Source organism: Cannabis sativa, chromosome X (assembly GCF_029168945.1).
Source record: "Cannabis sativa cultivar Pink pepper isolate KNU-18-1 chromosome X, ASM2916894v1, whole genome shotgun sequence".
NCBI classification, from domain to species: Eukaryota; Viridiplantae; Streptophyta; class Magnoliopsida; order Rosales; family Cannabaceae; genus Cannabis; species Cannabis sativa.
The window spans coordinates 67,481,755-67,503,388 of NC_083610.1; the positions used below are offsets into that span (position 1 = coordinate 67,481,755).

Below are 21,634 nucleotides of genomic sequence, written 5' to 3' on the forward strand. Positions count from 1 at the left end.
AAATAAAATTGAATATAGGTATCAAACGATCTAGACGGTTGATTATTTGACTCGTTTTTCTAATTTTAATTTGGTGGTGTCTCCAACGAGGAGATATCCTAAATGATTTACAGGCTATTATTTTAGCTAATTTCTATTAATAAAATTACATGATTTATTCAAAAAAAAAAAAAGATAATTAGGATTTTTACTTTTCAAATTTTGACATGTACCAAATCATGCCTCTTAAAATTGAAGATTGTTAAAAACTTTTCCTGAACTATTGAGATTGTTAGATTTAAAGACTTTTGAATAATTTTAATAAGAAATATCTAACATGGATAAAAGTTCAGGGGACATGATTTGACACATATGAAAGTTCGAGGAACATGATTTGGTAGATATGAAAGTTAGAGGAACATGATTTAGTACATGGACAATCACTGAATTAATAAAATTAGATAAAATTGAACAAAAATCTTTAAATTCAACAATTTTAATAGTTTAGAAGAAATTTTTAAAAGTTAAAAAAATTCAAAGGCATAATTTAGTACACAAATTCTAACTAAAAAAATGCATGTGTGCTAAAAATTAGTATAAATTTTTAAAAAAATTAATAATCGTTAAAGACTGCAAGCAGAACGAGGCAACTTTTCAATTTGAGTATGGGTAAATCTAACGGTCAGGATTGAATAGATCGACGGTGAATATTTAGTAGCCGTTAGTTTTCAAAAATTGGGTTAGCATCTGCGAAGACATAAAATCCGCCGTTCCCTTTCAAATCTCTCTCTCTCTCTCTCTCTCTCTCTCTCTCTCTCTCTCTCTCTCCATTTACTTTTTCTCCGCCATTAGAGAGATAGAGTGATCGGAGCTTTTCATGGAGTTTTTCTGATCAATCCATATCTCTCTAACTCTCTGATTCGATCGTGGTTTCAAGAGGGCAAACACTTTTAAGAATTTGTGTGGAACTTTGATCAGGTTTAATTACTTTAGTTTGATGAGTTATTTTTTTAATTTCAAAATCTAAGATCGGCTTGTTTTACCTTACTTTGTTATCGATTAGTTCTTCTACATGCATTCTTCCGAGTTCAAATCTCTTTGTTTACTTACTAGATTTTGTTTGGGATAGAGGTGTTCTATACTCACACCAATCTGTTTGTCTGTCTTATCGGATTTTGATTCTTATAAGCTATTTTTCTTTGTCTATAGATTTAAAGACAATGTCTGGATCAGACGAGAACAATCTGGGGGTTATTGGGCCAGCGTCTAATCTGCAAGGTAATCAAATCAGACATTGCTGATCTGAGTGTGAGTGTGTGTGTGTGTGTGTAACGAATCTGGTTTGACCCAGTAAGCTTTTCTACTAAACCCCCTAATTTAACAGCTGATTTTTGTTAATTTTGTGGATTAAAGGGAGCTTACTTGGGGAAGGTGGGAAGCTTGTGACGGCCATGGGTCAGAGCAGGAGAGCGTTAAGCGACATAGACCTTAATGTCACTGAAGCTCCTGGGTGCCCTTGTGCAGTTAACAAAAGAGGCTTTTCAGAGTAAGAACTTAGAAATGAAAGAGACTAATCAAGTGGGTTACTTTAGTATTAGTATTGGATAGTATACATTAGAATTAAACTCTTTTACACATCCATTTTTTTATTATTATTTCTTTAGTTGATTTTGTTTTGTTTTTTTACACTTTCCCAGAAACCAAAGGGGTAGCCTTGATAAGGTTATATGTCCTCCAAGGCATTCTGTTTGTGATAAAAATTTGCCTATTCCATCGGATCGTCGTATTACTAGGTTGGATATTTTATAACTTTTGGCTTCTTCACATATATACCATTGTATAAAAGATGAACTTAGAGTTCAACTATCTTATGTTTGATTAGGAAGTTTGCTGCTCAGCTTGCTAACAATCAGTTGGCAAAATTACCAAAGGTACAATATTGTTTATGCAGAATTTCTTGGTTTTGAAAAACTATATGTCATTGTGGATGTTGGAATGATTTGTCTCTGAATGTTTTAACAGGAAACTAAGAAAGTCGGTCTAATGGGTTCAAAAATAAGGGAGTCTGAAAATTGTACATTAACAGATGTGGAAGACTACAAGACTGACAATGACTTTCCAATACCCATGTTTGTGCATCATACAGAATCCATTTTGGAGGAAACTGATGAGATGGTAGTTAGTTTATCTATCCATATCCTTTTAAAGAAAAATGGTGCTTAGTTTTGCTATATTTATAATGTGTTTTATGTTGTTTCAGGAGGAAGTAGAAATGGAGGATATAGCTGATGAGCTTGTCATAGACATAGACAACTGCGATAAGCTGAATCCTTTGGCAGTAACAGAATACATTGATGAAATATACGCATACTACAAGAAAGTTGAGGTGGATATAAATCTTCTTTGTTTTTGCTGAAAATTCTAGTCGTTATGTACTTTTAAATCTGTTGAACAAGCTGTAAATGTTTTCTGATTGATGTGGTACCATTGAAACAATTATCTCCGGTTTATATGTGGCCTTGCTAGTAAGTTAGTGCAATTACTAGCACACAAAATATGCCTTAAAGAACACTACACCCAATGATATGGTAGTATTTCTTAACCAATCACTTCTGATAAAGACGGGACTCACAGTTTAAAAAAGCACTGGGTGTAGTGTTTTGGTGCATATCATTATGCAACACTACTAATTATTTTGATGACTAATTTATAGATACAAGTAACTGAAATTGATTTATTTGATTCTCAGAATTCTAGCTGTGTACCAGTAAACTATATGGAAAATCAACCGGATATAAATGAAAATATGAGAGGAGTTCTGATTGATTGGCTTGTAGAGGTACTTAAATTGCTGCTTTCCTGTTGTTAGTGTACTCAATGAATTCCTCTTTAATGGAATTCTCTGACCATTTAGTGCAAATTACAGGTTCACTACAAGTTTGAATTAATGGATGAGACGTTGTATCTCATGGTCAACTTGATTGATAGATTCTTAGCTGTTCAATCTGTGCCAAGGAAGAAACTTCAGTTGGTTGGGGTTGCTGCCCTACTTCTAGCCTGCAAATACGAAGAAGTTTCAGTTCCTGTTGTTGAGGATCTCATTCTGATTTCAGACAAAGCTTACAACAGAAAAGAAGTGCTTGACATGGTAAATTTTAATGGAGTAATTAATATCATGTGTGCAGTTTCGTTAATGTGTACAATGTTTTCAGTGATACTGTAATATCTGCTTGCAGGAGAAGCTAATGATCAATACTCTGCAATTCAATCTATCAGTTCCCACACCGTATGTTTTTATGAGAAGATTTCTCAAAGCTGCTCAATCTGACAAGAAGGTATGAGTCTAAATTTTCATATATGAGTCTAAATTTTCATTAAATTTGCCATAATTCTAACATCATACCCTGACTTTGATTATTCAGCTTGAGCTTCTATCGTTCTTCATGATAGAATTGTGCCTAGTGGAGTATCCAATGCTCAAGTTTCCCCCTTCTTTGTTAGCTGCTGCTGCAATTTACACAGCTCAAAGCACCATATGTGGCTTTAAGCAATGGAGCGCAACTTGTGAGTGTCACAGCGGCTATTCCCAGGAGCAACTTGATAGGAATTTTCCTATCAAGATTAATTAATTGCAGAAAATAGAGAAAGAACGATAGTTTTTGGATAAAATGGCAGAATGCCTTTCATTAAAACCCAGGATTTCGAGAGCCTGGTTCTCTCCCAAAGTTACAAACTAAAACCAAATTCTTCACACCTTTTCCTTCACTATTGAGTCCTATATATAATAACAATACCCCTATTACAATTACACTTATGCCCTTTTTATTATATCCCAATGCCTATCAATACCGGCCGCCCGAAAATCACCTTGTCCTCAAGGTGATGGAGTTCAACTTGTAACATCAGTAGGTGCGACCCGTAATCGCCCCTTGTCAAAGAACCGAGCCAACAATTGCAAGGTTTTCCAGCCAAGAGAGAGATGCCCCTCTGCAGCGAGTCGACCTCGATCAAAAACGAGCTGAGCAAGTTAATATTTCTTCCCTTTGTATGCAAAACAAGGTGAAAAACCGCCACTCCCACGCCATTGAATGGAGCTACCAAGTCAAGTTGAGAAGAAAAAAGAAGGGCCAGCCTTGAAGTTGTCAAAATCGGAGTGGTCCCAAAATGTATTGTCCTTCCCCTGTCCAAAACCCAAGAGACACACCGCCAAAATCGATAATTGTGTTTCACATGAAACAATTCAGGACCTTTTTCTTTTTTTCTTTTGGTGCTCTTGCCCAAAACCAGTAGAACAAACGAGGTATAAGACAAAAAATTCCCATAAATGAAAATTAAAAACTTATCCCTTTGTGTATCACTTGGTACCCGTATAGTTTTGTGCACGCTGACTATGAACCCATTAACAAGCCTTTTCCAGCAAACTAAATCTTTGAACCGTAAATACATAGCCAACAAATAGAACCCAAAGACTCTGTTCTCATAACCCAATCCATTATGGGCAAGTATTAATACTTGAGAAGCATCAAGTGTAAGTGGCTCTTGGAAAACAACTTGAGGGAATACATATATTATCCCAGATGGCGTGTTTTCTTTAGTAATGCCATATATCTTTGTAGTCAAAGCACAAGGAACACCATAATTGGAAAACAAAAACTTGTTCTGACGCTTTTGCCTAATACTGCTCATAATCAGACAATTCCATATATCCTCACCCATATTACCAATCCAATTTGAAAACATGAAAGCAGCAAAAGTGTTAGCCATAAGCCTTATGCAATACCTTATGACCCAAATGGTGTTGTTTAAACTTGGCGATGAAGGATTCTCCCTCTTCTTTTCCGTTACCGACACTGCGGTGTAGTGAACCAATCGCACCTCCTTCTTGTAATACCCCAAGGGTGGAGACGTACTGCTCCCCGGATCCCAAACCATAAACAATTGTCCTAATTGAATTATTGGGACTTGAGTAATATTTAATGGGCCTTCCTTCTTACTCGGATCCCATATAACCCAATGACCAAAAGCATAAAATGGGTCATCTCCTTGGGTTGATTTGGGCCTTAGGTAAGGTTTTAACAGTCCAAATGCAAACATCTCTGTAACGAATGACCGTAGCCCCCCATGACCTGAAACGAAATCAAAGCACACGAGTGACAGCGACTTCTCTGGTTCTTCCGTCGATGATTGCCAGCAAAAGTTTTCTGGCGAGGCACAAGTCTTCTCCGACACTGGCGAGCAGCCCATTTCATGGTGTAAGGCCGGTAACGTACTCGACCCAAAGTCGACATTAGAATTCGTTGTTGTTCTGTCATTAACGGCATCGAAGGCTTGCTGGTTGTGCTTTCCACGATCAAAAAGCTTGTGAGCCTCCATTGCCATAGGCAAAAGATGGCGTTCAAGTCGCGTCGCCTTCCCTTGCCAAGCTTGACGAATTTTTGGCGGAATATTCTGGCTCGGCTTCTCCTTATACAACACCGGTATCGTCTCCAGCACCGATGTCATCTCCAACCTTGGTAGTTCGATCTTCGTCTCTGGTGATGCAAGCTTCGTTGCTAGAATTACTTGATGGCTGAATCTAATCTCTACTCCTTTTTCAGAAAGCAACTTAGAATTAATTGAGGAAGATGATGTGTCCCTATTTACTGATTGAGGTTGAAACTCATCGACGGCAGTTGCCATCATCAATGGAGGAAATCGAACCTCTGGTTCCGTCGGAGTCGAGTACAAAGAGCCATCCCCGTGCACGGTTCGAGGACGAATTTTGTTGCTGGCGGTGTTCGTCTCTGTCTTCTCTTTTCCCCCTGCAAAGAAACGGGTTAACTGAGCCATCATTATCTCCGGTAAGCGCTGAATTTCTGCTCGTGTCTCCGAAACCTCTTTTTCCAACTGAGATCTAACGTCTGAAATCTCCTTCTGAATTTCTGAGCGGAAGGCCTCCATTCTTTCACCCAGTAGCTCCATACTAGTGTGCTTCTCGGGTCCCATGAACTTGTGCTCTGATACCATTTGATAGGAATTTTCCTATCAAGATTAATTAATTGCAGAAAATAGAGAAAGAACGATAGTTTTTGGATAAAATGGCAGAATGCCTTTCATTAAAACCCAGGATTTCGAGAGCCTGGTTCTCTCCCAAAGTTACAAACTAAAACCAAATTCTTCACACCTTTTCCTTCACTATTGAGTCCTATATATAATAACAATACCCCTATTACAATTACACTTATGCCCTTTTTATTATATCCCAATGCCTATCACAACTCTTGTGAGTGATTTAACTACATTTCTTATTACAACATCAAAAATGTTTTCATTCCACCAACACATACACATTCACTTTACTTGGCTTGAAATTTGTAGTGTAATCTTAATTTCAATGGTGAGAGTTTTGTATTTTTGTGGGGTTGCAGAGAATGCTCAAAGTTGATGGTTACTTTCCATCAGAAAGCGGGAACAGGGAAGCTCACAGGGGTCCAAAGGAAGTACAACACATCTAGATTTGGCTATGCGGCAGGAGTGGAACCAGCTGAATTTATGTTAGAAGGTTTAAGATGATGATGATGTAAAAATGGTTGTGTGTTGGGTTGGGGTATATAATTAAAAGGCCACAACACAACTTTCCCTTGCTTGGGAGCCTTTTTTTGATAATTTCATTGTAAGTATCTACTATAGTCCTCCTTGCTTTGGAGTTTTCTATGAAAAGCGACTTTGATAATCATTTATGTCTTATGTTTCTCTAGTGTAGTTACCTACTATATTTCTTTATTTAAAATATCTTAGAAAAATTTTACAATGAGAATGCACATTTATCTGTTTCGGTATCTAAAAAAGAATTTAGTCTTAATATTTTTTTAATTGTATATGTTGTAGTTATTTAAGACGTTCTGCAAAATTTGAAGGAATTCAGAAAAATTTAAAACGTTAGAAATAAGGTTTATAGAGTCTTGTGCACGCGTAATTTTTTTATTTTATACGTGTGTGGTGACGAATTAAACATTGAATTCTATATTATAAATTATATCGAATTTTTTAAAATTTTGCATGATGTCTTAAATAGCTATAATAATATATATGCATGATTGTAAAAAAAAAATAGACTAACGATTATTCAAGATGTTGAAACAGTTAGGGGTGCATTGTAGAAGCACCTAGTATTTTATATTAGTAAAATTTTATTTATCTTAAATAACTACAATATAGATAATTATGAAAAAATAGATTAAAAGATTATTCTAAATGCCGAAACAGTTAGGTACTCATTTAAGTGGGGTGCATAGTAGAAGCACTAAATATTTTATATTAGTAAAAATTTTATTTGTCTTTAATAAATATAATGTATACGACTATGAAAAAATTGAACTAAAACATTATTCATATGACGAAACAGTTAGGGATGGTATCATTTTAGTGGGGTGCTTTGTAGAATCACTCAATATTCTATACTAGGAAACAAAGCCGCGCTTCGCGCGGTTTTAAAATAATTGAAAAAAAACTATACATATATATGTACAAAAATATATTAATTTCATATTTATTTATTAATTTAATATTTAAAAATATATATATAATATGATTGAAGAATTTTTAAATTTATTTTCATTTTTCATATAATATAATATTTTTGTAACTCACCTTATATTTACATGTATACATATATATTAAATCATCATTTAACTTAACTGTTTCATAAATTAAATATTATTTATTTTTAATTTAAAAATATATGAGGAACAATGTTAGACTATGATGTAGTATATGTAATATAGCATATACAAACGATATGAAATGCGGAAAATAAACTGTAATCATATAAACCTGCACCAACCACCTCTAATAGGGTAAATGTTTCTCTCGGTATGAGAGGGTTGGAAAGTCCAACGACCTTTTTGGTTCAAACCTCCTAGACTTTTAAAAGTTCTGAGATTAACTTTCTTCTGAGTTTTTTGTTGTGAAGATAGTTTTAGCTAGTGGTATTCTACTCTTAACTACTCTGTTCTTGACATAGAGCAGTCATTGATGGAACCCCCTTCTGCTAACGAGGTTGGTGAAGAAATCTCTCCCATCATTAATGAAAGTGAGATGGATGTGGGCCAGGAGGGTGGTGTCAATAACTCCTCTCCTCCTGTGGCCCTTAATGAGGAACAATGTGACAAAGCTGACACTACTGGAGCCAGCAATGGAGAACCTTCGAAAGACGGCAATGAGGAGATTGAGACGCTTCGGTCTGAATTTTTGGAGGCTATGACCCTTGAACTCGAACCTGATTTTGAACTGAGCGAGGAGATAACGAGAACAGGGGTCATAGCCTGCTTCTTTGAAGGCAAATGTGTATCTAAAAGTCGACTAAGGGATATCCTAAGTGAAGTGTGGAAGAAGCTAAAAGGCAACTGGAAGTTCAAGACACTTAAACCGGGTGTTTGGGGCATTTTCTTTGATCAGGAGGATGATTGTGTGGAGGTTTTGGATAAAAGACCTTGGCTTATTAACGGCAAACTCCTCCTCATCCACGAATGGCTGGAGGATGGATTATGGAACAATGTTGACTTAACCAAGGCGGTGTTTTGGGTGCAAGCCACTGGTCTCCCTACTCCCTATCTGAATTTGGTGAATACTCCGACAATAGCAGCTAAAGCAGGAACTTTCAAAGGATCAGACGTGGTTGAACAGCGTATTATTTTGAGGAGGGGATACTTGAAGTTCCAAGTGGAGATTTCTACACAGCATCAACTCTCGCCTGGTTTTTACCTCGACATTTACCGTGGAAGGAAAGAATAGATACAATTCAGGTACTATAAACTCCCCAAAATCTGTTTTAATTGTGGACACTTGGGCCATGATAAAAAGATTTGTGTTAGACCTACTGTATATGCTTTTCCACCGGAGGGGAAGGCAGTCCCAGCTTTTGGTTTATGGATTAGAGCAGAGTCGGCGGTCTTTAGTTGCTTCAATACCAGGAATCAACTGGAATTCTTCCGAGAAGGGAGGGATGCCCTGCCACCGAAGTCCTCATCGGTCCGGCATCATGGAAACCCTACGGTCAGCCCGTCCATTCCATGCTCTGGCAAAGGAAAAGCCCCTATCACAGATCCCCAAATCACTGACCATAGGCGTGCCCCTATTGATAAACCTGCAAAGAAAATCATACAAGTTCAGAGCAATTCCTCAGGTGCCATTTTTGGAAAGAATTTGAAAGTGGTGGAAAAGTCTCCTTTGGAACCAAGGAATAGAGCCGTTATACCTTCAAAGGAGGACACGACAGCTATCACAATCGAGAAGATAAATCGGGTTTGAAGAGCAAGGTCAGCTTCCCCTAGGGCTTTGCACAGACCAAATGCGTATAAGAGTGATGCTGATCGAGAAAATGAGATTATCAAAAAGTTTTCCTCTCGTCCTTGTCCTAACCCTATAGACAATGGGATTATCACCACTATGATGGCTAACTTAGGGCCCACCTATAACCAGATAATTGAGAAACCTCATGTGGAGTTATGCAAATCTAGACAGCCCCACAAGCATCCTGAGCCCACTCACTTCCCCTGGCCCATTTATGCTAGTGAGATTGGTTTAACTGAAGAATTAATGGGCCCTCCTGCTGTGGAAAAATTTGAGCCCACCCCAACAATATTTCATGACCCACTTGATGTAACAGATGAAATCCATCCTTGCCCTCAGCCCAGGAAAAGAAAGGCATCCTTGACTCTTATTCCATATGTGCAAAGAACTCCTGAAAACATGTGGGAGTTTGAGGCAGAGACCCCGACCTTACCACCTTTTTCGCCTAGCAATAGTAACCTGAGTTTCAAGGTAGGTAACCTCCCATCCTCTTCGAACTCCAAGAAGCCTAGTAAAAGGAAAAGAATGAACTCCAGATCCTCAAGAGCAAGCAAAGGATCACATGAAGGAAGAGATGCGGAGGCCAATCATATTCTCACTGAGACCCAGGCGGTGGCAAGAAACTTAGTAGATGATTTAAACCTTGTTGAAGTTCGAGTAGATAGTGTTCAAAATTTTCATTCGGGCGAGGAGGCAGCCCTAACCATGCCCCCCCCCCCCCCCGCCCCCCGTCCCAATGAGAGTTTTATCGTGGAATTGCCGTGGTCTTGCTAGAGACCCGGCAATCCAGGCCTTGCGGGTCTGGGTAAGAAGGTACAAGCCTGAATGTATCTTCTTAATGGAGACGAAAGTGACTTTGGAAAAAATGGAGGATTTGGCTAATTCTTTGGGTTATGATCACTGCAACTGTATTGAAGCCTCAGGTACTGCTGGAGACTTTTGTTTGATGTGGAATTATGAGACTAGAGCAAATATTGTGGACAAAGGTGACAGTTTTTTCGTTCTATCGGTTTGGGACAAAAATGTCTCAAAAAGATGGAATTTGGTGGCTGTGTATGGTCCCCCGTATGAGAATGAAAAAGCAGGTTTTTGGGATCTTTTGGGAAGCATTAGTCCCTACTGGGGATCATTGTGGCTCTTAATTGGAGACCTAAACTACATTGGCAATTTTGAGGAAAAACAAGGAGGGAGGCCGGTTTCTTGGAGGGACTTCTCGACACTTAACAACTTTCTCATTGAAAGTGGGGGTATTGATTTGCGTTATTCGGGTTGTAAGTTCACGTGGCAAAACAAAAGATTCAATGGTAATCTGATTCGAGAAAGACTTGACAGAGCAATTGGTTCGCCTCTTTGGATCAACGATAATCCGAAGGCTGGTGTTAAAAATTTTCCAATCTTTGCTTCGGATCATGGCGCCATATTGCTTGATACTTTAATGTTTCATCATAAAGGTTTCATCCCTTTTCGTTACTTCGAGGCTTGGGCTCTCTCGAATGAATGTGGGGAGATTGTTAAAGCTAACTGGTAAAACACTATGAACCAAGCAACTGATCGTTTTCTGAAGAACAGTAACTCTGTAAGGAGAGAATTGGCGAAGTGGAAAAACTGCAATGTAAATGACATGGATAAAATTATCCAAGAGTTAGAAGCTAAGCTGACTCGGATTCAAAATCAACCTGATGGCTTGCATAATGAAACTGCAGACAAGATGGTTCAGGATGAACTTAATACTGCTTGGCTCAAGAAGGAAAGTATGATGCGGCAAAAAGTCAAGGGAGATTTAGCTGAGATTGGGAGACCGAAACTCAAAATTTTTCCATGCTTCTACCTCAATCTGACGAAGGCGTAATCAGATATGGTCTCTGAAGGACGAAAATGGTCAGATTTGGGAAGACAGGAGAAGAGTTTCAGCCACTATCAATCGGTATTTTTCAGATCTTTTTACTTCATGTCAACCTGTTATTTCCTCTGACTTTGATAACCTATTATCCCCATTAATAGAACCGGGTGACAATGAAAATATGCTGAAAATCCCTTCTGATGAGGAAATTGCAGCAGCAGTTTTTGAACTTCACCCTTTGAAAGCCCCAGGGCCTGATGGTTTCTCGGGTTGTTTTTATCAAAAAATTTTGGGAATAGTCGGGCAAGATGTGTGTGCATTAGTAAAGGATTTTTTCATCAGTGGAGATATGAACAAAAAACTGAATTTCACATATATTTGTTTGATACCGAAAATTGATAATCCAGAGAAGGTAAAGCAATTCAGACCCGTAAGCCTATGTAATTTTGTTTACAAGATTGTCACTAAGATCCTTTCCAATAGGCTTAGACCTTTGATGGATAAATTGGTGTCTCCTGTTCAATCGGGCTTTATTCCTGGTCGTTGGATAGCGGAGTCCTCTATCCTGACTTAGGAACTCATCCACAAGATCAAGAATAAAAAAGGCATAGGTGGCTTGATGGCGATTAAACTGGATATGCACAAAGCATATGATAAGATGGAGTGGGGATTCATTTCGAAAGTCCTGCTGGCCAATGGTTTTTGTAATAGAGTGGTTCACCTAATTATGCAGTGCATTTGTACTGTGTCTTACTCAATTCTCCTGAATGGTAGTCCCATAAAGAAGATTACCCCGGAGCGTGGTTTAAGACAGGGCGACCCCCTTTCTCCTTTCATCTTCATCCTTTGCCAGGAAGTTCTGATGAAACTCTTATTCCAAGCTGAAGAGAGAGGGAAGATTCATGGTATAAAGATTTCAAGGAATGCTCCCCCTATTTCACACATTATGTTTGTCGATGACACAATTCTCTTTGCTCGAGCAAATGAAAAAGAAGCAGAGGAGATTATTAAGTGTTTATCAACTTATGAATCATGGTCTGGACAAACTTGCAGCAAGCACAAGTCTTCGGTTTTCTTTTCTAAGAATCTTGACATGCATAGAAGATCTTCAATTCTAAATTTTCTAAATGTCTCTCCAGTTCGTGGAGATGAAAGGCACTTGGGGAATCCTTTTATTTTCAAGAGAAGGAAGAGAGAAGAATATAATCGCTTGAAGGAGAACATGACCAGAAGACTTGAAGGCTGGAAGACTAAACTTCTCTCTACTGCAGGGAGATTGACTTTGGTAAAATCGGTTTTATCCTCCATGCCAATTTATGCAATGTCGACTTCCAAAATTTCGGTTACCACTTGTAGAGAGTTGGATGGAATTCTGATAAATTCTGGTGGGTTGGAAGTGAAAAGAAGGATAGATTCTTAGCTCTCTGTTCTTGGGATACCATATGCCAACCTAAAGAGTCGGGAGGGTTGGGGTTGAGGAGATTTGAGGATGTTAACAAAGCCCTCATTTTAAAACTATGTTGGGATCTGGCCAGTCGTGTGGAGAAACCATGGACTTCTTGCCTCTTAAGTAAATATTGCCGTTATGAAAATTTCTGGGAGGTGACACCTAAAAGTTGTGATTCGGCCCTTTGGAAAAACATTTTAGAGACTAGAGATGTGATAAGGAAGGGTTCAATTTCTCTTGCTACTGCTGGTGAGCATATTGATTTCTGGAGGCAAGCATGGATACCATGGATGTCGTTTGTTGAGTTTCAAGGAGTAATGGATACCATGAGGGATCGTGGGTTTACAGTCAAGACTTTGGCCGATATCTCCACTGGTCATGCGTGGAATGAGGAGTTAGTGAGACAAATCTTTGGAGACGCGTTGGGTGATCAAATTCTTACCATTAACAGAATTCCTTATCCCCACCAGGATAGAGTTATTTTGAAAGGAAGAAAACACGATCGTTTCAGCGTTAAGGATGCTTATTTAGAGGATCAGAGAACTCGGTTTAGACCCAGGAAAGATATTTGGAAGTGGATTTGGGATCCTGGACTTCACCCCAGGTTATCTATAATACTTTGGAAGGCTCTCAGTGATGCTCTGCCAACTGGACATAGACTTGCCACCTTCACAAGTTTCGGCTGTTGTCTTTGTGGGAATGATGTGGAAGACACGATTCATCTGTTTAAAGATTGTGCCTTTGCTAAGGCTATTTGGTTTGCAGGCCTCTTTCCTGTCTCGGTGGATCGTATTGTTTGCAACAGTATGGCTCAATTCTTAGAAATCTTAGTCCCGATGCTTGCTAGTACTCCAAGATTGGAGGTCATAACTTATGTTGGCTGTGTTTTTCAACAGATTTGGAAGTGCAGAAATAAGGTTAAATTCAAAAGAGGAGTTGCAGATATCAATATAACTCTTGGTGCAATTAAATGTATCTGCTCCGAGTTCCTTGATGGCAGTTTTCGACCCTCCATTCAGGATATTCCTCCTCCTGCAGAACAGCCGATCGAAACCTTGATAAATGCAGAAATTATCATCTTCACAGATGCATCTTGGAAGGAAGGTAAAAGTGGTCTCGCGGTGGTAGTTTTTAATCTTATAGACAACTCTTGGTTCTAAAAAGTTGAGAATATGGCGGTTGTTAATGCCATGGAAGCGGAAACCTTGGCTGTTCGGATGGCTTTGATCCTTATTGCAGATAATTCCTGGAGAAAGGTGAAGATTTTATCGGATTGCAGAACTGTGTTGAGAGCTTGCTCTTTGAGGAAGTGTCATTTAGACTGGAATTTTTTTAATTTGTCTTTAGAAGTTAATGAGTTAATTAGTTCGGTAGTGGATTGTAGTTTGTTTTATATTGGTAGAAGCCAGAACGCTTTTGCGGATTGTCTGGCTAAAAACATTAGAAGGGCTTTGATTAACCCCGGTTTGTATCCTGGGGAGGGTGATCCCCCTGTGATCCCCAAGTTTTGCTTTTTGCCTTAACTGAACTAAAGTTCCTTCAAAAAAAAAATTGTAATCATATCGATAATATATGCAATGAAAGGATCGATATACCTCCAGCCATTGATCTTTGAGCTTCAATCCCTGCGATAGCTTCAGTATTGGAGTTCGGGCTTTCTCGCTCTCTCAACTCTCTTTAGATGGAATTTGCTGAATGAATTCAGAATGAGTGAGAAGCTCGGGGACGGAGACCCTATATTTATAGGTGAGATACTCCATCAGTATCTGCGCCACATTAATTGTCAGAATATTTTGACAATTAATTCAGGAAATCAAATTAGGTAATGAATATAGAAATCTGACCATATATAGAATATTACATAATTGATTCTGTCCAGATTCAATGAATATAAAATATTCATTCATCAGAAAATCAATTATTTATTTATTTCCTTAAATAGAAAATTATTTCCATAAATAGAAAATTCATTTCCATAATTAAAATATTCTTATATTCTCCCACTTGGTCAGCATTTAAACTAAAAATATTCAAACTCAACGTTCCTCATTATATAATAAACATACGAATCATAGTGACATGTCCTCATTACGAGTCGAGTATTATCTTCCATGTATTACAATATATTTACTATATAACAATGTACTTTATGTGGCAATGTACTTAAGTGAATAAACCCTAAACCTTATGTTTATTCAGGTCCTCTGAAATTTTTCTCAAATGTAAAATTAAGATGCGCATAAATATGAGAAAAATCAAAATAAGAGTTTCATTGATAATAACTTTATTTGTACAAATTACATAAGGGAACCAAGTCCCATGTTCTCTACATGATCCTTGAATTTATGAGGTGGCAAACCTTTTGTCATAGGATCGGCAATCATCAATTCAATGCTAATGTGTTGAATGACCACTTTATTTTCTTTAACACGTTCTCTAATTGCTAAGTACTTAATGTCGATGTGCTTGCTTCGACTTCCACTTTTGTTGTTCTTAGCCATGAAAATAGCAACTGAATTGTCACAGAACATCTTTAGTGGCCTTGCAATGGAATCAACCACTCTAAGGCCTGAAATGAAACTCTTTAGCCATACACCATGTGATGTAGCCTCAAAACAAGAAACGAACTCAGCCTCCATAGTAGAAGTAGCAGTCAAGGTTTGTTTGTTACTCCTCCAGGACACAGCTCCACCAGCAAACATAAACACGTAACCAGATGTAGATTTACATGAATCAGTACAACCAACGAAATCTGAGTCTGAGTAGCCAACTACTTCTAGATTGTCAGTTCGTTTGAACATCAGTTTGTAATCCTTAGTACCCTGAAGATACCTCATTACTTTCTTTGTAGCTTTCCAGTGGTCTATCCCCGGGTTACTCTGAAATCTTCCTAACATTCTGATAGAATAAGCAATGTCGGGTCTTGTGCACACCTGAGCATACATTAGGCTTCCGACAGCAGAAGCATAAGGAATGTTCTTCATTTGTTCTCTTTCAAAATCATTCTTTGGACACTGGCTCAAATTTAATTTATCACCCTTCACAATTGGAGCAACGCTCGGTGAACAATCTTTCATATGAAATCTTTCTAAAACTCTGTTGATGTAGGCTTCTTGAGATAAACCTAAGATACCTCGGTATCTATCTCTATGAATCTTAATGCCTATAACATAGGATGCTTCACCCATGTCTTTCATCTCAAAGTTCTTTGAAAGAAATTGTTTCACTTCACGTAGCAACCCTTTATCATTGGATGCAAGAAGAATATCGTCCACATATAAAACAAGAAAACAGATTTTACTCCCACTTTCCTTCAGGTATATGCATTGATCCATGACATTCTCTTCAAATCCAAAGGAAGAGATGACATCATGAAATTTTAAATGCCATTGGCGGGATGCTTGTTTTAATCCATGGATGGACTTCTTAAGCTTGCATACCAAATCCTGACCTTCACTAGAGGAGAATCCTTCTGGTTATTTCATGTATACCTCCTCCTCTAGATCATCATTCAGAAAAGCAGTTTTTACATCCATCTGCTCCAGCTCTAAATCAAAATGAGCAACTAATGCCAAGATGACTCTGAGGGAATCTTTCTTTGATACAGGAGAAAAAGTCTCTGTATAGTCAATTCCTTCCTCTTGAGTGAATCCTTTAGCAACAAGTCTCGCTTTGTACCTCTCAGTGTTGCCTAATGAGTCTTTCTTAGTTTTATAGACCTATTTACAACCAATGGCTCTCGCCCCATTAGGCAACTTTACAAGTTCCCAGACTCTGTTGCACCTCATAGAATTCATTTCATCATCCATAGCATTGTACAACAATTTTGATTCTCTACTGTTCATAGCTTGTAAAAACGTTTCTGGATCATTTCCAATTCCAATATCAGATTCTAATAAATACACAACATAGTCTTTGTAAATGTTTGGTTTGACAGGTCTAGTAGATCTTCTTAAGACTTCACCAACAGGCTCTTGGGGAGCAGCAGGTTGTTCAACAGGTGCAGGCAACTCTTGAACATCTTGATCTACTGGATTATCATTACCAACTTGTGGATCTTCAGTGATTGGTAATGGTTGTTCAACATTCGTTTGAACTACAGGAGTGTTAACCATTATCAATCTTGCTTTTGAAGTGGAAGGTTCTGAAAGATCTTTCTCAGGACCTAAGTCCTTTGATTGATCACTCCCACTGATCAAGGCATTCTCAAGAAATTTTGCATTCCTTGATTCCACAATTCTTGTGCTATGAGATGGACAATAAAACTTGTAACCTTTAGAATTTTCAGCGTACCCTATAAAGAATCCGCTTATGGTCCTTGGGTCCAATTTCTTCTCTTGTGGATTATATATTCTAACTTCAGATGGACATCCCCAAATGCGTACATGATTCAAACTTGGTTTCCAACCTTTCCATAATTCAAAAGGAGTTTTTGAGACTGCCTTTATTGGAACTTGGTTTAATATGTACACGGATGTCTTTAATGCTTCAGTCCATAAGAATTTAGGAAGGTTAGAGTTGCTACTAAGCATACTCCGCACCATGTCCATTAATGTTCGGTTTCTTCTTTCTGCAACACCATTTTGCTCGGGTGTACCGGGCAAGGTGTAATGGGCAACAATCCCATTTTCTTCAAGAAACTTCACAAATGCACCAGGTGGTTGTCCATCTTCTGTGTATCTACCATAATACTCACCTCCTCTATCTGATCTCACTATCTTAATTTTCTTGTTGCATTGTTTCTCTACTTCAGCTTTAAATATCTTAAAGACATCTAATGCTTCACTTTTATTATGAAGTAAGTAGATATACATGTAGCGTGAGTAATCATCTATGAATGAGATGAAGTATTTTTGACCATGTGAGTCCATATCTGGACTACATATATCAGTATGTATGATTTCTAATATTTCAGAACTCCTATGGACACTAGTTTTGACAGACTTGGAGGTTTGCTTTCCCTTAATGCAATCCACACAAGTATCAAAGTCAGTAAAATCTAAGGTATTGAGTACCCCATCTTTTAGCAACCTTTTAATTCTATCAATGGAGATATGTCCCAATCTCCGGTGCCACAATGTACAGGAATCCTCTTTCATAACACATCTCTTAGTGCCAGCGTGAACATGCATAACATTATTTGTGGTATTATTTTGTAAATTAAGGCAGTAAAGACCATCAGACAAAATACCATTTTCAACACATTCAGATTTATAATATAAATTGAAATATTTGTCTGAAAATGTAAAGGAAAAACCAAAGGGTATAAGTCTTGAAACTGAAATCAAGTTTCTAGAGAAACTTGGTACATAAAAGATCTTTTCTAACTTTAAAACAAAACCATTACTTAAAACTAAATTGCATGTTCCAATAGCTTCCACATGTGAGCCCATCTTGTTTCCAGATAAGATGCTTTGCTCACTTGCCACTGGCTTCCTTGGATTTTGAATATCCTTTAAAGAATTTGTTATGTGAATTGTTGAATCGGAATCAATCCACCATGTGTTAAGATTAACATTAGCCATATTAGATTCATAACATACTAAGGAAATTGGATTACCTTTGTCATCCATCCATTTCTTGAACTGGTTGCACTCCTTTTTCGCATGTCCCTTTTGTTTACAAAAGAAACATTTGATGGAATCTTTCTTTATGGCAGCCTTGGGAGCCATGGGCTTTTTCCCTTTGTTCTTCTTGAATGGTTTGCGTTTCATAGGTTGAGTGGTCAGGTGAACACTTTCTCCTTGCTCCTGTAGGAGCCTAGCTTCCTCTTGAACACACATGGTCATCAATTCATTGATAGTCCATTTTTCTTTATGTGTGTTATAGGAAATTTTGAAAGGCCCATACTGTGGAGGAAGATTGTGAAGGATGTAATGAACCAGGAAGGTATCAGGAATGATAACGTCGAGTTTCTTCAAATGAGCAGTGATGTCCCTTATTTTAGAAATGTGTTCTCGAACTCCTTTAACACCGGTGAGTTTTGTGGACGAGAACTCTTGGATGAGGTTGATGAACAAAGATTTATCTGAAGTGTCAAATTGCTCATCCATTACTTTGATAAAATCTTTCACCTTCTCAGGTGGCTCCACCGATCCACGCATTCCCATAGGAATTCTTGACATAATGAACATGATGCAAAGACGATTAGATTGCTCCCACTTTTCACGCAGTGCAATCTCAGCAGCAGTGCTAATATCAGTGATAGCAGGTGGTTCATCTTTCCTTATTGCATAGTCCATGTCAGTGCAAGCTACGTGGAGAAGAACTCGTTCCTTCCAGATTTTGAAGTTGTCACTCCTAAGCTCAAGGATTTCACTAGTGATTTCAGCATATTTAGAGGTGGATGAAATACCTGCAAGAATAGGATTACAAAAATTTAGATATTAAAAGAAATTGAGGCTTTAATGAATTCATGTTTTACCAATGTAGAAACATGATGAAGATGAAAATTTTATTAAATCTAAAATTGTCTGTGGGCTAATTTTAAATCTAATAAAATTATATGAACTTTATGATAGATTTAATGAAGTATTTAATTTAGAAATAATGGAGGAATGAAATCTATTTTTAATTAAAATTTGTGATAACACTATTAAATCAAATCCTCATAACTCCCTGTGGGGTAAATTAAGAGAATTTAACTTAATATATTATCCTAATTAATTATAAAATATAATAAAATTCATGTGGGGTAAAATTATTATATCCAAATAATTAATTACAAGTTTTATCCATTAAGGTGAATTTAAATTAATATATAATTTTATATAATTAAAGATCCTGTGGCTACTCCCTAATTATTTACAATTTTATTTTCACTTAGACATTAGGTATTGGGCTCTACCTAAAAGTAATCTCGTTATTAACATAATAGACAATCACTGAGATTAGTGCTCCTAGTGTGGTCGTCCGAAGATCATTAAAAACCGTTCTAAATATGAGCATTTGTCCCAGGTTCATGTTTTCTTATGTCAAATCATAAAATTACTTACGTTTTATTCATATTTTATTCATTTTATAAATTTTTATGAATATTTTATGAATAATTTTATGAAGTTTTATGAAACTTAATTGCTAAATAAAATATTCAACCTATATTAATGTTTGAATATTTCTAAATATATCTAGCACTATAAAAGGAATTTATGTATAGCATTTAAATCATACAAATCTAAATTAATTGCATTAAACATAAATTTGTCAAATAAATACAAAATAATACAATTAATGTATGATAATTAATTAAATGTTAATTCCTTAATATGAAATTAATGGCAGATTTTTTAAAATTAATTTAGACAATAAATTGCATAAATTTGGTAATATATAATTAAATGCACAAATTAACACAATTTTTACATGCCTAAATAAATCATGTAATAAATTACCAAATTAAACAAATTTCTATTTTCAATTTATACTAGATATATGTATTAAACAAAAATGAAAAATTAACTAAATGCAATTTATTGACTAAATTAACACAAAATTAGGAAAATAATTAATATTCCAAATAAATAAAAATTTATAAAAAATTCGGATTTTTTTTTTTTTGAAAAATACACTGCCTGTAAACGACATGTCGTTTTTGCAAAAAGCAAAAACGACACGTCGTTTTCCATTCTGACGGGCGCTGAAAAAGCATGAATAAACGACACGTCGTTTTCCCCAAAGGGAAAAACAACACGTCGTTTTGTACCATGAAGAGCTGCCCAAAACTACGAAAAACGACATGTCGTTTTCCACAGGGAAAAACGACACGTCGTTTGAGAAAACGACAGCAACCAATATAACATGAAAAACGACATGTAACGACACGTCGTTTGGGCTGTCTTCCTCAGCCAAACTGGGTCGTTTTGACCCGTTTTTCAGTCACGCGGGTCTGACGGACCCGACCCAAACCCGATCAGAAATCGCGTTTCCGACGACCAAAGGACTCCAAATCAATTCCAAATGAATCTAAATGCAAAAATTAAGACATTCATATAGATTTCATGCATCGAAAACACGTAAAACAAAGACTTTAAAAATCACAAAAAATCTTCGGGTCCGAAAAACTTTTTCGAGAAATTTTTTGAAATTTCTTTGTTTTTCAAAATGAATTTTCATGCTTAGAACAATCTATATTAATATATGAATGTATTGATTCGGAATGTATAATGCATGTATAAACATATATACATATATATATACACAGAAAATAAAAAAAGTAACGTATGTATATATATATAAACATAAAATGTATATATGTGTATATTTGTATATAGCATTTATATATATAACAAATATGATATGTATATATGAAATGAACACATACGTATATATATATATACGTAATGAAATAAAAAAGAAGAAAAAGATATATATATGTATATATAAACTGTATATGAATATATATATAAACTGAATGTATATACGTATATACGTATGAAAATATTTATATAATATGAATGTCTATATAATATGAATGTATATAAAAAAAAACAAATATATAACATATATATATGAATACCGAGTGTATATACGTATATATATATGTGAAACTCAAATACAATCAAGGCAGAGATAAAACCGTTCTGATACCAACTGTTAGACTATAATGTAGTATATGTAATATAGCATATACAAACGATATGAAATGCGGAAAATAAACTGTAATCATATCGATAATATATGCAATGAAAGGATCGATATACCTCCAGCCATTGATCTTTGAGCTTCAATCCCTGCGATAGCTTCGGTATTGGAGTTCGGGCTTCCTCGCTCTCTCAACTCTCTTTAGATAGAATTTGCTGAATGAATTCAGAATGAGTGAGAAGCTCGGGGACGGGGACCATATATTTATAGGTGAGATACTCCATTAGTATCTGCGCCACATTAATTGTCAGAATATTTTGACAATTAATTCAGGAAATCAAATCAGGTAATGAATATAGAAATCTGACCATATATAGAATATTACATAATTAATTCTGTCCAGATTCAATGAATATAAAAATATTCATTTATCAGAAAATCAATTATTTATTTATTTC

At 36.5% G+C, this 21,634-nt stretch overlaps 2 protein-coding genes across 2 annotated transcripts; both read left to right on the forward strand.

Annotated features, from left to right (window-relative positions):
- Positions 1–673: 673 nt before the first annotated feature.
- Positions 674–6,694, forward strand: LOC115713814 (G2/mitotic-specific cyclin-2). Its single transcript, XM_061105377.1, has 12 exons — positions 674–957; positions 1,189–1,257; positions 1,393–1,525; positions 1,677–1,772; positions 1,862–1,910; positions 2,002–2,154; positions 2,240–2,365; positions 2,729–2,818; positions 2,906–3,127; positions 3,216–3,314; positions 3,402–3,577; positions 6,384–6,694. Exons 2-12 carry the CDS (start codon positions 1,200–1,202, stop codon positions 6,529–6,531), a joined length of 1,350 nt encoding a protein of 449 aa, XP_060961360.1. The 5' UTR covers positions 674–957; positions 1,189–1,199; the 3' UTR covers positions 6,532–6,694.
- Positions 6,695–11,184: 4,490 nt separating this feature from the next.
- On the forward strand, positions 11,185–13,756 carry LOC133032318 (uncharacterized). The gene is made up of 4 exons (XM_061106224.1): positions 11,185–11,233; positions 11,311–11,561; positions 11,883–12,434; positions 12,506–13,756. Exons 1-4 carry the CDS (start codon positions 11,185–11,187, stop codon positions 13,754–13,756), a joined length of 2,103 nt encoding a protein of 700 aa, XP_060962207.1.
- The last annotated feature ends 7,878 nt before the right edge of the window (positions 13,757–21,634 follow it).